The sequence below is a fragment of the Camellia sinensis genome, chromosome 14 (genome assembly GCF_055761805.1).
Source record: "Camellia sinensis isolate YWXY chromosome 14, ASM5576180v1, whole genome shotgun sequence".
Taxonomy (NCBI): domain Eukaryota; kingdom Viridiplantae; phylum Streptophyta; class Magnoliopsida; order Ericales; family Theaceae; genus Camellia; species Camellia sinensis.
Genome location: NC_138974.1, coordinates 43371571 through 43386167, shown reverse-complemented (window position 1 = coordinate 43386167; position 14597 = coordinate 43371571). Strand labels below are relative to the sequence as shown.

General features: G+C 29.7%; 1 protein-coding gene across 1 annotated transcript; it reads left to right on the top strand.

Annotated features, from left to right (window-relative positions):
* The first annotated feature begins 1959 nt into the window (after nt 1-1959).
* Nucleotides 1960-2349, top strand: LOC114295173 (uncharacterized). The gene has a single exon (XM_028239368.2). It carries the CDS (start codon nt 1960-1962, stop codon nt 2347-2349), a length of 390 nt encoding a protein of 129 aa, XP_028095169.2.
* The last annotated feature ends 12248 nt before the right edge of the window (nt 2350-14597 follow it).

The following is a 14597-nucleotide window of genomic DNA, read 5'->3' as shown; positions in this document are numbered from 1 at the left end:
TGTTTAGATTACTATTACTCGTACATATTTTTTTGACATCGACTCGATAATTATTGGCGCGGTATATAAAATTCCTTTTGTCATCGTACAGATTACGATGGTAATTTGTACCACGACAAATGGTCATTTTGCATGGTAGTACATATATTTTTGGTACACATGAATCATTACAGGAAATTGCACTTTTGCCGACTAAAAATTTAGTCGGCAAAAGTTATCCGTGACTAATTTTTTTGGTCGCCAATTGAGGGTTGGGAAAAGTAATTAGCGACTAAAAAATTTTTTAGTCAGGAAAAAATTCTATTTGCCGACTAAATTTCTGGTCGCTAAATATATAATTACCGCAATTAATTCATTTTGTAGCTAAAACACTTTAGTCGCTAAAAGTGATATTTTCCCGACTAAATATGTTAGCCGTGAATTGTCACGTTCCCTGACCAAAAATGTTAGTCGCCAAAAGTAATGTTTGCACGACTAAAACTTTAGTCGGCAATAGACCTATTCGCGACCAATCACTTTGGTTGCCAAAATTAATAATTTTACCGATTAATTATTTAGTCGCCAAATGTGCCCTTTCGCCTACCAACATTTTGGTCACCAAATGTGAATAGTGAAACACCGACTAATCACTTGGTCGCCAAAAGAGGAAAAATAAAATCAAATTTTGGTCGCCAATTCAAATCTTTTTGTCTATCAAAATATAAATAAAATATAAAAAGAATTCTATTTGACCTGAATGATATATAATAATCCATCCAAACCATTCAATAAAACCTGTAATTTACAAAAATCATTCAAACCAACAAAATCAAATGAATCATGAACAGTAAACACAACTCTTTCAATGAATCCATTCTGAAAATATCGAAATAAACACAACTCTTCAGCAACATAATGACTAAAAAGGTTATGAAATTTAAGGTACAACCCTTTGTGTAAAAAAAAAGAAAAGAAAATAAAAAGAATGGGCAACCAAAAATGATATGAAAAATGCTAAATAAAGTTACATTACAGCTGAATAGCTGAAAAAACCAGCTACAATAATCAGACTGTACTATAAAGGGCATCATAATTCCATTCCTTGACCAAATTCTTCAATTGTTTTTGTGGCGAGCGTAAGAACATCCACGAAAGCACTAAATGATGCACGAAGAAATCTTGCTTCAACTGCTTCAAAATGCCTGTACAATAGGATGGAAAGATAAAAAAATCATAATGGAAAGAATGGCACAAACTTATGCACTGTTCACATATTTTTCTTTCGGATAATTTTTTTATAAGAGATTAATACAATATACAACTATTTTTGATAAATAAGTAACTCACACAGAAAGCCATTAGATACAGTCATCTGCCTTTTCATTTTGTCTGGCTGTAACTGTAGTTAAATATAAAATTTATTAACATCGGATCGATTGAAGAACAATAATCAAGGAAAGTTGGTTGCAGTTAAAGCATCATGAGACAACACCTCCTTGTCAACAGCCAATGCTGAGTAAACAATTTGAGCATTTTCCTCAAACTCGTAATCTACTTCAAAATCATTGCCAGAATAAATAAATAAAACTCTCAATCAAACCAACCATGCAATGGTCTTTGGATCAAAATCTTCAAAAACAGAAAAACTAAAATTCTCCTACTCCCCGAATACCCCTCAAACTGCCAATTCATTGCCCTGCATTATATTCCAGTGGACTCCACAACATTACCTCACAGCCTTCTCTTTTCATTTTAAGGCAGAGAAGCCGAGATACAATTGATTTGTTCTCTCAGACATTGGTCATCTGTGTGGCTCTCTTTCCTTATCTTCAACCACCCTTTCTATTATATATCAAATGAAATTACAGAAAACAAATAATTAAATTAATTAATTAAAAATTACTATATATAATGCATGCATTATTTATGAACTTTGTTTCTTCTATTACTATTTCAAGATTTGTGTTAAAGCTAAGAACCATGTCAGAAGAGCAGAATGGGAAGCTCGAAGAACGGGCATTGCCAGAACTGAAGTTATCGGACTTGTTATTCACAGAGACGGTGAGAGGACACCATGAAACTATTGAAACTGAGTGGGATTCACTTCGAAGGTCAGCGTACCAGACAGTAGCAGGGAGGGCTCTGTGGAAGCATGTGATCTATGATCCATTTGCAGAGTTACTTACAGGAGAACTGTACCTGAGAAGCCTTTACGAAAAGATAAAGAAAGATCGCTACAACAATGCTAGGAAAGTCTCTGGCGTCATGCTTGCTGTTCGAACCCTGTGGTTTGATGAGAAAATTGAAGTTGCTCTCAGTTTTTTTGATGGTGGAGCAACACATGTTCTTCTTCTTGGCACAGTTTGGTAATTTGTTACCCCAATTATTCTTCCATTTCTATACCTATCTTGTTGTGTACAGTAATAGCTTGAACAAATGAAGCCAAAGTGAGAGGGTAATTTGTATGAATAAATTGGGCCGAGATTGAGTAATGGGCCGCTTTGGGCCGTAGTAAGAAAGGCGGAGTAAAATGGTTTTTTTCATTAGCTTGGTCCAAGAAGGCCTTGTTGTTATCTCGGTCGCCACGGCCAAATTGGTTAGTTCGGTCATGGCATGCAAAGCCGAGGTGAAAGTGAGAAAGTATACTGAGCCCTCTTCAGGACTTGGTTTTGGGTTAGTTCGGCATAGGCTCTTCCATGGATAGCTCGGTCTTGGCATGTGAAGCCGAGGTAGGGGAAAAGCAAGGAATAGCCGAACTAACAGTTAGATCGGTTACTCCAGTCAGTCTAGCATGGCAATGTTATTTCGGTTGTATGGTAGTCCGGCCATGGTAAAACCATCTCACTTAGTTTAAGCAGTGAGGGGGGTGTTGAAGGATAAGCATTATCCTTCAGGAGTATGAATCCTAGGAGGACTCTGCATGGAGGAGTAAGAGTTCTACTTGGATTGTGCCACGCGGAATCTATAAAAGCTCACAAACATCACCTATGGAGAGGTAACACAACTTTGATTCCTGAATACACAGAGCTTTTGTCTACTTGTCTATTTTGCTGACTTAGGCATCGGAGAGGTTTCCGGCACACACTCGCCGGCTAGCTCACGTTTGTGTTTTTAGGGAGTAAAGCAACGACGTTTGGAGGAGTGCAGACTTGATCAACGGGATTATACGAGAATGTTTATTTCATAAAAAAAAATTAATTAAATTTTAAAAAATGCAGCCAAAGTCTATTAAGAAAAAAATGCAGCCAGAATATCTGTTATAAAAAAAATGCAGCCAAAGTATCCACAAAATTGTGTCAAATTGAGGTATATATCTACCTCTTCATGGAACATGGATAGTCAACAAAAAGAAAGTTGTGTAATTGTTGGAAAATTTTCTAAAATTAAAGTCGTAGTTTTTGGATATTTTCAAAATCTTCATTGTTTACATTTGGATAGTTTGGGAGCTTGTCTCACAATGGAAAGAGAGGAAGGCACAACGTGATTCATAAGGGTTGCCATACCCATTCAGAGGGGTGCAGCCAGGCCTATAAATAGGCAGTGGTCCAGGCCACTCATCCCAGAATTTGGAATCTATATTAGTGTCTCTGTTGTGTCTGTGCTCATCAACCAAGAAAATTTTAAACCAACAAGCTGACAAATGACACCACTATACACCATTTAGTCAAAATTTAAATCAATAGATAACAGTCCAGATAGCTAACCTAACACCACCCATTTGTTCAAAAATCCATCCTATTTTAAACACATTTTTTGGCTTTCAATATTAAATCAAGGCAAGGTATGGATTAGGAGGGCATGGCCTAGATTTGTGTATATATGCCCCTGAATCTTCAAATATCATTATGGGAGTGTGTCCATTTAATTAGCTTCATTTGCATACTGCCATGCCTTTAATCATTTAGGCAGAGATAGTTTGAGAGAGAACCACAAACAATTTGCCTCAGGATCCTGTTAACTACCACACATCCCAAACCACATCTTCTTGATTACCCAACAAAGCCCTCACAAAAATGTATTCAAGATATACTTCCTGTGCCATGAATCACTTGCTTATGAGGATCTTCTTAATAAAATTCAAAAGACAAATTGCTGTTATGTCCCCAGGATTATCAATTAATAAAACATTTTCTTCTCCCCTCAGCATGGGTTAACAATATAATGTCATGAACTAAAATTATGGAAAGATATTGCAGACATATTACCAAAAATTACAAGCAAAAGTAACTGAATTCTTTGAATATCTAAATGGAGAACCTTTATGTGGATCCTAGAATAGAAACCAAAATGATTTACAAAATTATAAATACATACTTACAAGGAAATCAATGAACATGTGAAAAATTAACTACCATAATTAACTAGTGCAAAAGAGACAGATATGGCATTACTTTCCCTTGAGGAAAACAGAGCGCAAAGTGAAAATTAACTGCCATAATTCCATTGAATCATTATAACTTGAAGGACCCCAAGTTACTTCTGGAAAAGCTCTGCAACCAAACAAGGTGTTTGTGAACAATAATTTTCAAAAAAAAATTTGGCGGGGTGGGGAAACTTCACGACGAATTCACAAGACTCGGATATAATACATGTAGCGCAGTTACTAAGAAAATCGAGTAAAAAGAGAACAACTCAAACATGTGAATCATAGATAAATTTCACTATTTAGGGCTAAAGAAAACCGAAGCTCCATAACCGAATGCATAGAAGAATTATTCTTAACACAAATGTTTTTTTTTTTTTAATCAATTTCTCAACAACCAAACCGATGCAAATAGATAAAATAAAAAATTCTTGATAGAGAACAATAACAATGGCAAAAAGAACTTACTTGGTCCATTAATGATTTGAACTGATCAATTGCTTCTTGAGTTACAGCTCCCATTGCTCTTCTCTCTCATCAAATGTACACAACGATCGAATTTACTACTCAGAGCAACAAAAGTGTGGAATTAAACAAAACTTGGAGCTCATATACGCTTCAAATGTAGAAAAAGAGTAAAACCCTAAAATAATTTTATCAAAATCCTACAACATCAAAAATAAAATTAAATAGATCCGCTATGGTGAGGGAAGGGAGAGAGAGAAAGAAAAAGAGGGATAGAGAGAAAAGAATACCTGAATGTGGAATAGAGAAACAAATAGGGGGAATAGAGAACGGGGGACAACGATATATATATATATATATATATAGAGAGAGAGAGAGACCGACGGCAAAGGCTAGAGACGGAGAGAGCAAGAAATAGAGAGAGAGAGAGACAGATAGATAAACAAACAGACAGACCGAGAGTGAGTGAGAGATCCTGTAAAGATGCTGCTGCGGCGGTGGTGCTGGCGCTGGCGCTGGCACTGGCAATGACAATGGCGTGCGACGTTGGTCTGTGATGAGGTGAGATGAGGCGAGGCTTGGTGGTCACAAACTGTGTATGAGAGAGAGAACAAAAGAAGGTGTAAACCTAAACAGGGCGCCAATATTAAACAAGGGCGCTAAATTTGAAATGTCAAATATTTTAGTTCTTTTGGCAACTAAAACAATTTAATCGATGAAAATAAATGTTTAGTGACTGAGTTTTTGGTCACTAAAGATAAAAAGTAAATTTTTGTTTTTAATTCGGCGACTAAATAATTTTAGTAGTTAAAACCAACTCTACAACGACTAAAAAAATTTTTTGTCGTTGAAAATAAATTTTTAGCGACCAAAAGTTTGGTCACCAAAGATAAAATGTAATTTTTATTTATTTATTCGGTGACTAAATAATTTTAGTAGCAAAACCTAACTGTACAACGACTAAAAAAATATTTTAATCATTGAAAATAAATTTTTGTTTTTATTCGGCAACTAAATAATTTTAGTAGTCAATACTAACTCTACAGCGACTAAATTTTTTTTTTTTGTTGAAAATAAATTTTTGGCAACCAAAAGTTTGGTCGCCAAAGATAAAATGTAGATTTTTTTTTTTTTTTCATTCGGCGACTAAATAATTTTAGTAGTAAAAGATATTTTAATAGCTGAAAATAAATTTTTGGCGACCAAACTTTTGGTCGTTAAAAATAAAAAGTAAATTTTTATTTTTCATTTGGCGACTAAATCATTTTAGTAGTCAAAACTAACTCTACAGCGACTAAAAAAATTTTTTGTCGTTGGAAATAAATTTTTGGCAACCAAAAGTTTGGTCGCCAAAGATAAAATGTAATTTGTTTTTCATTCAGCGACTAAATAATTTTAGTAGCCAAACCTAACTGTATAGCGACTAAAAAAATTTTTTGCCGCCAATTGTCATATTTTTAGCGACTAAATTTTTTTTTAGTCTGCAATAATCAATATACCCCAATTAAAAAAATTAATAGCTAAATCATGTACTTTTGCCAACTAATATAATTTTTGGTCACAAATTCCACAACTTTTGGTAACTAAATTTTTTTTAACCACCGCAACTGTAATTTCCTATAGTGACAGAGGGCTTGATTTTTGTAACTTAATAGTTATATTTTGTATGAAATTATTAAAAATGTTTCGACTATGTAATACATGTTGGACTATGGTTTGTATGGAATTTTATATTTACAATTATACATTTTGGATAGTTAGAAGTGAAATGGATGGAAATCTATTGTGGAATGGTTGATAATAGATGTATTGCTTTGTTCAGATACATAGTATAGGTTGCACGGAATACATACACGTTGAAGACAAATTATAATTTGGAGAAAAAACATAAAATTATGTTTTTGGCGACTAAACAATTCGTAGGCCAAAAAGAAGTATATAATTTAGCAACTAAATAGTTAGTAGCAAAAAAAAAAAAAAATTTGGCCACTACAGGCTGGTTTGGGAACATGCTTTTTAAATATTTTTTTTGACTTTTTGACTAAAATATGATGTAAAAAAATTAGTATGCTTGTGATGACTTTTTAATTTTTTATGAAAATATGTGCAAAAAGTAGAAAAGAAAAGATAATTTTTGATTTTTTGGTATAAGTTGTTTACTTTTTGATTTTTTTTAATGACTTTTTGACTTTTAAGCTAAAAAGTGATGTTGCCAAACGAGAAAGTTTAGTAGCCAAAAAATAAATCACACTTTATGGGACTAAAATTTTTAGTAGCCACAAAATTGCAAACAAACAACAAACATATTTTGGCAACTAAAGATTTAGTAGGCAAAAACAAGTTAGATTTTAGACTATTAAAACTTTAGTAGCCAAAAAAAATCAAACATTAGGTGACTAAATTATTTAGCCTCCGTTTGGCAAGTTGGGTTGGGAGTTTTTTTGGCTATTTTAGCTACAAAAGACAAAATAGGTTATTTTAACCATAAAAAACAAAACATCACATCCAACCTATAATCATTACACTCTTCTCTCACAAAAAAAAGTCAAAAAAGTCAAAAAATCAAAAAACCCTTCCCAAACCAAGCTTTTTAACTCAGATTAAAATAACCAAAAAAAGTCAAAAAGCCAACTCACTTCCCAAACCAACCCTTAGTAGCTAAACAAAAACAATCTGAACAACAAAACATTTTTTGTGACTAAAGGTTTAGTAGGAAAATACAAATCAGACTTTCGGTGGCCAAGAGTTTAATAGCGAAAAAAAAAATTAAACTTTAGGTGGCTAAAATATTTAATAGATAAAAAACAATAACATGAAATAAAAAAAAATTATTTAGCGACTACAATTTTAGTCGTAAAAATTAATTTTCAAGTTTTGGCAACAACAAATTTTAGTCGCTGAAAATGTTATAGATAATTTTACTTTAATGCTTTTGGCGACTACAAAAATGGTTGGCAATTTATTACTTTTGGCGACTAAACGTTTTTTAGTCACCAATAACCTTTCTTGACAATTGTTCAGTGACAAACCCGGCGACCAAAACTTTTAGTTGCTAAAAACCTTTGCCAACTAAAACATGACTTCTGGCGACCAAAAATTTAGTTGCAAAAAGTGTTATTTGTTGTAGTGATGTCTTTTGCAACAAATTTTTCACTTTTAGAAATCAAAAAAATTAATTTCTAAAACTCTTATATGTTGCAGTGTTACATGTAAATTACGGTTTGAATTAGTGGAGAGAAGTTTTTTTCCTATAGTTTGGTCCGGCACACTCATACAAACTCTATTTTCATGATTTGAATTGTTTATTTTTATATGTGTGCACAGATTGTGCTTAAAAAAAAATTAATAACTTTAAACATATCATCTCGTCATATGTAATGGTCAACAAGTGTGAAATAAAAAAATAAAACAATTCATTTTTATTTATTTTTAAATTTTTTTGTTTAAAAAATATTATTACACAAGAATGATAATGATTTGTTTGAAAAATATTATTACACAATAATGATAATGATATGAAAACGATGAATGTTTCTAAATTTTTTCATTACCTTTTGTTTTTAAAAACACAAGGGAAAAACAAATTTTAAAAATGATAACAAATTAAAATTTTGCATTTTTTGGCCATATTATGAAATTTGCCAACACTTTTCTCAATCAGTTATTTAAGATTGTGATTAAATTTTAAATTTATAGCCAAAAAAGAAAGAAAGAAAAAAAAATAAAATAAAATTTTCCACCAATCTCTTCTTCTTTTCTTTTTCTGTTTTTTTTTTTTCCAACAAATTCATTTATAAATTGAAGATTTAACCATAACTTATTGTATTTATTTTTTTGTAATATTTTGGTCGACATTAAAAGTAGTAGTTGTGACTTGTGGTTGTTGAGGTGTAGTCCAACTAGTGGTTCATTCTGGTTCTAAACTCAAGTCCCCATCAATCAACTACAAAAATACACATTTCAATTCAAACCACAAATTCACCCAAGACAGTTGGTTGAGTTGTTATAATCATACAAGCCCATGTTTGGACTTTGCAGTTAAAACCTAAAAATTGCTTAACCGACCAGAAAATAAATAAGTAAATAAAACCCAAAAATTAAAAATTTATTTGGGATGACCTAAATAAGTGCGTTTTTTATCTTTTTATGAAAAGATGTGCAGAAAAATAGAGAGGTGATGTGATGAAAAAAAAGATAAAAAGATAAATTATTTGGGACTTCCCAAACTTGGCCTTAAAACAAAAAATTTTGGTAGACTTGCTTGTATACAAAAGATTTGATTGGTAAGTGATAAAAAATATTATAAATTGATCGATATTGATTTATAAATTGAAAATTTCAAATTGGTATTTTTTTTGGGCTTATTTTTTTTTTCCTTGATCGAATTTTTTCCAACTTTGAGTCAATATTGACTCAAAATTAGAAAGAAAAAACAAATATAGAACCAAAAAAAAGTAGGCTAAGCAATTTTTTATTTTTTTTTCGTAGGTTAATGAACTTTAAATTTTGTTTATTTATAACTTTTATGATAATCTAGTCCAGACAGATTTAAAAAAATTAAAAAATAACCCAAAATTAGAAAAAATTCACTGAAGAGAAAGAAAAAAAGAAAAATAAAAAAGTAGCTTAAACTAAATTTTACAGACAAGTTTTACATGCATTTACCGATATAGATTACAACATTTTGTTTTGATTTAATTTTTCAATAGATACAAAAATAATAGAGCATAAAAAGTTACATCATATAACGTCGAGACAAATGCAAATCAATTTTTCATAAAATAGAATCAAAAAATTATAATCTATATTTTATTTGAAGAACATCTTATTTTTACGAATTGTGGGTTTGATTACTCTTTTACTGACATTTCCCCATAAAAAATAAGTTATGATATAATAAAAAATAAATATTTTACATCTAGATAAGTTAAAATAATATATATATATATATATAATCTCTACACCTTCATACGCAGGAATTATCATCCGCGTGCTAATGAATCCATTGTCCATTGGACGGACTGGAAAATGGGGGATTAGAATCCATCGGACTTGAGTCCTGGGACTGTGAATCCCCCGGACTATTTGGTCGGATTGGATATGTATCCTGTGTTTGTTTTTTCATGGGATTAGATGTCTGGATAACACTATTTTCAGTGAATCCAATGTTTGGTTGGACGGACTGGATAGGATAAATGAACAAAATACTATTTTGCCCTTTTTCAATTGTTTACTAAGTAATAGTAATATTAAACATATCTTTAATATTTTAATTATTTTTAATTAAATAAATTTGTTTTTTTAAATTAAATAAATAAATAAATAAAATATCAATAAAATTTGTTTTAAATCATTACTGTATAACAAATCATTATTTTTTTTTACATACAAAACTTTACTGTGTTTGTTTATTTACACAATTAAATAATTTACTGTGTTTGTTTATTTACACAATTAAATAAATTTATTTTTTTACACAATTAAATAAATAAATAACCACTAAATTTGTTTATATTATTTTGTAATTGAAATTTTAAATAAAACACCTATTACAATTTAAATAATGAAATTAAATAAATTATAAACAAAATTTTAAAATAAAACATCAATAAAATATCTATAAAAAATTATTTTAAAAAATTAAATAAATAAAATATCAATAAAAAGTTAAATAAAATTATTTTATTTTTAAATTGAGACATTTAAATTTTATTGAATTTTATTAAATATAATACATAATTAAATAGTAGAGGGTCAAAATGGTCATTTTCGCATCTAATCCCAACAGTGGATAGTCCCCCACTTTCTGTCCCACCCCCCAGGACACAATAGTCCCCCATATGGGGGACATGGAGTCCGGCCGAACATGGAGTCCGGCGGACTAAAAAAAAATCAAACAACGGATAAGGAGCACTATTTGGATTACAATCCAAATAGTGGATAGTCCCCCCAATCAAACAAGGCCTTAAAGTTATGTTTTAAGTCTACAAACTCATTCACTGTGTTTGGTTTAAGTTTTCTGGATTATGTTTTTTGAAAATTGAATTTTTTGATTTTCGTATTTTTTTGTTTTTAGTGAATTTTTTTAAATTTTTAAACATTTTTTTTACTTTCTTAGATGCACCTTACTTAGATGTGTCTAAAAAGTTAAAAAATTGTGAAAAAATATCTTAAAAAATTAAGAAATATATAAAAATACAAAAAATATACTAAATTCTTGTATTTTTTTTTTTATTTTTGGTATTTAGTGAATTTAAAAAAAAAAATTCAATTTTTTTACTTTTTAGGTGTATTTATGTTAGGTGTGTCTAAAAAGTAAAAAATTTGCATAAAAAAATTCAGTAAAAATAAAAAAATACGGAAAATAAAAATGCAGAATTTTCTGAAAACTGTTTTTAAAAAATGAAACCAAACAAAGTTATTGCTTTTTCTAGTTTATATATTTTTTTATTTATACTAAAAACTATATTAATATTGTTTGCAAACTTTATTATTTCAGTGATGTGGAATTAAGAGAGCCTACACTCTTGTTGGTGTCAAGTGGAACTTCTTTTTTATAATGATATATTAAACAATACAATTATTGTTATCTTAATTAATTAGTATTAATGTAAAAGTAGAATAAAGAGTGGGGGGGGGGGGGGGGGGGGGGGGGGGGGAAGAATAATATTTACTACTTTTTGTTTCCCCTCAAAAGATCATAGTATTGTTGGAGAGAATAATATTTAAAATCATAACTTGGTTGTAATGCATGAAATGCTTTACTAGGACTAGATATTTTGAGCAAAACCTTTAACATTAAAAATCAATAATATATAGTGTTAGGGGACATTTTGCTCAAATGCTTGACTTTTAACATTCAAAATTAATCTAATTATTTTCTTTGTTTGTTCTATTTATATTGTTAATTTGTAATATATTTGTCCTTTTCACCGGTATTTAAACTTAATATTATCAATAATTTTTTTGAATAAACATCTCATACTTTATGCTCATGTATGGCTGATCTTTTTTAATATGAAATGGAGTATATACATACACATAATTATTTAGTATTAAATGCAATCAAATAGACACTTCCTTTTATAAAAATGTTATAGAAATATCTACTCTCAATAATTGGATCTTATCTTAAGAGTCATATGGTTTCATAATTCTTATATTATTTAATAGTTTACAATGCATTAACATGATAATTAATTATTCATTAATTTTTTAATATAGTAATTGATATTGTCCATACGCTACCAACTAATAACGCTGTGAAATTTTTATAAGTCTGACACTGTAGACTCATCTTTATTAGATAATTTAAAAATAATGAATAATCCATTTACATTGTGTTTGAATTGTGAATTTTTGTAAAAAATTAGCTTATATTTTATTTACATTTGCCTCATCTTTTTTCTTTTTTATTTTTTTCCTCCCAAATATCTACTTAAACTCATGATCCAAAAACACAATCTAGTGTATTTTGTGATTTATTACTTTTTGAGAGTCACTTAAGCAATATCACTTAATATTTTGGGACTAACTAATTAATTTTCTAACATAAAGAGAAAAAAAAGAAAGAAAGAAAGAAAGGAAAAAAGAAAAAAAAACCTTATCCAAGCACAAGTAAAAGGATAGAGAAAGTGCTTTATCAACTAATTCCTTAGACCATCTTCAATGGTTCACCAAAGTTGACATCAAATTTAAAATTTAGTGAAAAAGTTACTGTTTGGTGCTCCAACGGTTGCACCAAATCGATATCAAATTGAGATTTTAGCAAACGATTCATCAAACTGAGGACATAATACATATTTCATCAAAACACTGTGAGTGACCGTTGAAGCAGAAAAGCTTCAGAATTTTACACATGGGTCGACCACTTGGATGACCACCTGGTCGACCACCCGGTTGACCAACTGGTCGACCAGTGCATGCGAAATTGGCCTGGTTCAAACAGTTCAAAAAGGTAAAAAAAAATAAAAATTGGCTTTACCGGTCGACCAACCGGTTGACCCACGGAGGTAGGTTCAAACAGTTCAAAAAGGTTTAAAAAAAAAAAAAAAATTCCTCCTAATCGGTCGACCATCCGGTTGTCCTGAAGGAGATTTGATGAAGGTGAATCGTTGGAGCATTCAGTATCAAATTGAGGAAATGACCATTTTTTTACTCAGATTTGGTGAAACATTAGGTGAACCGTTGGAGATGCTCTTAGAGCTAAAAGGGAAATGAAAAGTTTGACAATTTTTTTATTATTATTCATTTAATTTTTGAATTATATTTCAAAGAGTAGCCAACAAAGATGGAGAGTGCTTTATTAGGGGAGGGGGGAATTACAACCCGGTGGAAGGCAGGAAAAAAAAATACAAATTGATGAAAAAATTTATAAATTTAATTATTAATATTTATAATTTTTTTTACTGATTTTTAATTATTTTTTGAAATATCTACTTAGAGAAAAAAGTAAAATAATTATGATTTGAATGTGACATTTTATCTTATTAATTTTATAATCTATTTTGTCTTTTAATAACTAATTTAATCCTAATTTTTTTGCCAAACAAAGTTTAAAGTAAAAAAGAACCAAATATAAAAGGAGAAAAGGGTAATTTAGCTTTACTTTTTCACGTGGGAAATGTAACAGTTTTTGTGTTTGAATGAAAAATACAAAATAAAATGATTTATTAATTGAACAATGCAAAAAACTTTAAAAATTTTATTAAAATTTTTATCATTTCCTATAAATGTGTAAGATCCACATTATATGAATCTTATACGAGTCTCTCGTATAAAACATTTAATAAAATTTTTAATATTTTTGGTTTTGGTATACATGCATGGGCAAAGAGCCAAAAGACACTAAATGTTGTCCCGTTTTGGATGTTTGGTAAAACGCCACGTTTTTTTATTAAAGAAAAAAAAAAACTTCCGGCCAAAAACGCCACAAAATTCATTTGGGAAACCAAAAGCGAAATTGTTGAAATTATAAATTGGAATCTATGACAAAAAAATAAAAAAAAAGTAAAAAACAAATGTTGGGTAAGGATATTTTGATTATTTTAATTTGATTTGATACTATAAACAAATATTAAATCAAAAAGTCAAAAATTAACTTTTTACTAACTTTTCAAAAAATTAAAAAATTTGATAAAAAATAAAAAATAAATTTTTTATCAACTTTTCAAAACATCCTAACAGAAGCTTAGTGCTGGCGTCACATCGCCACCGCCATGCACACAACAACAAAACAAAAGCGAACTGTTTAAAAGTAGCAAACAGCTCATCAAAACACAAGCACGCTCTCGCTCCCTCTCCAAAATACTAAAGAGTGGGCTCATCCGCCTCGTCGTCTCGTCATCAATTAATTATACCGACAAAATTATGTATAATTATATTGTATAAAATGTGAATAAAAAAATAAAAATATTAGAGATTTAAAATTTTGTATTCTTAGCATTGTTTATAAAAAAAAAATTAAAAAATATCATTTAAATGGAATGTAAAAAAAAATAATAGTATGTTAATGAAAAACTTCAAAACATTAAAAATTATTTTTATAATTTTTTTCATGAAATTGCTATTAAGCACTATTTGGCATAAATTAAATAAATGCACTTATTTAAATCATATCATCTATTTATTTTTCTGCATATCTTTTCTTAAAGAGTTAAAAAATATATTTATTTAGATCATTTCAAATAATTCCTTATTCCTCCAAAAACATCTAGTATAAAATAAATGAAAAATAACATTTCAATGTGATAGTCTCAAATAATATATGAATATTTTTTAATCGTATAGA

Excerpts from the sequence above, each read along its gene's own strand:
- LOC114295173 (XM_028239368.2), top strand. The coding sequence starts at position 1,960 with ATGTCAGAAGAGCAGAATGGGAAGCTCGAAGAACGGGCATTGCCAGAA.